This window comes from Pteropus vampyrus, unplaced genomic scaffold (genome assembly GCF_000151845.1).
Source record: "Pteropus vampyrus isolate Shadow unplaced genomic scaffold, Pvam_2.0 Scaffold15, whole genome shotgun sequence".
NCBI classification, from domain to species: Eukaryota; Metazoa; Chordata; class Mammalia; order Chiroptera; family Pteropodidae; genus Pteropus; species Pteropus vampyrus.
This window is the reverse complement of record NW_011888796.1, coordinates 4,476,875-4,479,509: the sequence shown is the minus strand read 5'-3', so window position 1 is coordinate 4,479,509 and position 2,635 is coordinate 4,476,875. Positions and strand designations below refer to the sequence as shown.

Sequence of the window (2,635 nt, the reverse complement as noted above, 5' to 3'; positions counted from 1 at the left end):
ATTCTGCAAGCCGATATTTGTATTTTTACTCATACAGATGTTAGAAGCTGAAGTTTCTATAAACCAGACAGTTGCTGATTCCTATGTCAACCAGTCCTTACAGCTCTTGGACACAACAGAAATAGAGAAGAGGTAAGCTCTCTGGAGCGTGCGGGCATGCGGGGCCAGTGCAGCCGGGGCAGGCCAGCTACCCCAGGAGTCTTGACCACGGCAGTGCCCTGCAGCCGTGTCAGTTGATAGGCCAGCCTGGGGCCAGTCTTCTGACTGTATATTAGAATGGGTCTGGCTACTTGACCATAAAAACAGTGGTGGCACTGTCCCCTATGGTGGTCGGGTGGGTTTAGCAGACCAGACACTTTGGAAATATCTACTTGCCAAGCACAATTAACTAAGTTTTTTCTCTAAAGAATTCTTCTGTAGTGTGTTTTCCTCTCTACCTTCAGCCTCATGATGTTTTGCTGTTTAAAAAATAGTTCTGAAGGTGCTGTTGTTCCTAGTAAGTAGTGATGCCACAGGTGCGGAAGAAGGGATTTTCTCTCTATGCTATATACATGGGATTGGGGTCACTGGGTAGTGCCAGTCAGGCTGAGCAGAGCCTCTTTGTCCATCCCAGTGACAGTAAAGTAAGCCCATACGAACAGCTGGTATTGTGGCAACAGAGCCCAGAAGTGGCCTGTCTTAAATACTTATCTCACATATCCTGATAGACATTGTTTTTTCTCCCTATTACCATTCATATACCACTGAATCTTCTTTCAGCATAAATAAGAACTATAAAGCCCATTTCTTCCTAGCTCTGAAGTAATAAATTCAAGCCAGTTCCAAGATGATCGGCTACTTTTGCTTTGATCAATAAAGCAAAGCATGACTTTCTCCATAACAAATAAAAGGCCTTATTTATCACGTGAAGGGTGTCATTTATCTGGAAAAGAACTAGTTGAGTTGTTGCAGGAAGCATGTTTTTATTGCTAAAATGACATAAAGTATAACCCTCAAAGTGTAGATAACATTACAAGATACCTACCTGTTCATCTGTTTCCCCCTTTTCTGGTATATAATTTTCCATACAGCATTTGGCATAACGGATATTAAAACAGCTGCAGTTTGTTTAAGAGTATGGTTGTCCTACATGCTGGCACAATAGCAGGTCATGTGCAGATATCTTCTGCTAAAAGCTTTTTGCCAACCCACATACTACCCCTGTTCCAGCTCCAAGTTTCCCATCATATTTAAGTTGAATTATGCTAAGATTTTCAAGGGTTTTTTTCCCATGTAACTGAACCTATCCCTAGCAAATCTGAGTTTCTTTTATGCCGCAATAGTTATTTTTCCTATGTGTTCATGTCCGGATTCTCTAACCATCTGTTTTTCCCCAAGACCGGAATTTGTTTCAAAGTTCACGAAGCTGAAGGACCAGTGGCAGAACGCCACCCAGGGCATTCGGCAGAGGAAGAGAGAGGTCGATGGGCTGGTGAGGCAGTGGCAGTACTTCACCACCTCCGAGGAAGACTTGCATCGCTTCCTCGCCGACACCAGCCACGTGCTGTCTGCAGTGAAGAGCCAGGATTGCTACAGCCTCTGCCAGACCCGAAGTCTGATCCATGAGCTGAAGGTAGTGCATGCACGGTCACAGTGTGAGACGGTAGGGTGGTCATTATTTAGAAGATGTTCGTTCACCTCAGGTTTTGTGTTTATTGCAATGTCATGGTTCAGATGGCCTGTCTGCAATGGGGAAGCCACCTGGGTAGGGTCACCATGACCTTACCCGACCTTGTTTCTGGCCTTGTGGGGTCAGAAACCCTGTCTTATTTATTCTTCCTGAAACAGTGGGGCTCTCTTGGGCCATGGGAGTAAGGATGGAGTGGAGAGATGGGTGGGTAGAATGGGGGAAGTTTGGGGTGACAGACTCACACCACCCAAGTTTTTAAGGCACTGAGTAATGTATAAATTGACCACCAGTGTAGTAATTTACAGTGGGACTCCTGTTTGCTCTTGAAGGGCAAATTCATTTAGGCACCAAAGTTTTCGGTCAGAAGGTTGATTGATGAGCATAGGACCAGAGTAATTAATTAGCTGGCAGTTCTCAGGGAATGTTCCATTGAGCTATAGAACCACTCTCTAGAGGCACAACTAAATAGAACACCCCCCTTCTGAACACCTATGCTTTTTCCTCTTTCATTAATCCAGTCGTCAAACATTAATTGACTACCCGCTGTGTGCTAGTCACTATTCTAAGTGCTAGAAGTATGGTGTAGATTAAGAGAAGACCCCCACACTCATGGGGGCAGTCAGACAGATTAATAAACAAACAAGAAAATATCAGATTGCAATAAGGCATATGTAGATCATTAAAACAGGGCCAGTGATGGAGGGGCTGGGTGGCTACCTTAAATTGAGTGATCTCTGGGAATGTGATGTTTAAACAAGAACCCGAAAGATGAGAAAGAGCCAGCCACACAAAGATTTGGGGAAAGAGTCTTATACACAGAGGAGATAGCTTTCTCAAATTCCTCAAGATGGGAACAAGCTTATCAAAACAGAGGAACAGCAACAAAGCTAGTACCACTGGAGTATAGCCAGTGAGGCCACAGTGATAGGAAATGAATTTGAGAGGCAGACAGGGAGGAGCATTTTG

General features: G+C 44.3%; 1 protein-coding gene across 1 annotated transcript in view; it reads left to right on the top strand.

Annotated features, from left to right (window-relative positions):
* SYNE2 (spectrin repeat containing nuclear envelope protein 2) overlaps positions 1-2,635 on the top strand; it is a 293,506-nt gene that overhangs the window by 240,238 nt on the left and 50,633 nt on the right. Inside the window, exon 94 of the mRNA XM_011386203.2 lies at positions 1,378-1,612. Within this exon, the coding sequence (XP_011384505.1) occupies positions 1,378-1,612 (235 nt within the window). The remainder of the gene's footprint in view (positions 1-1,377; positions 1,613-2,635) is intronic.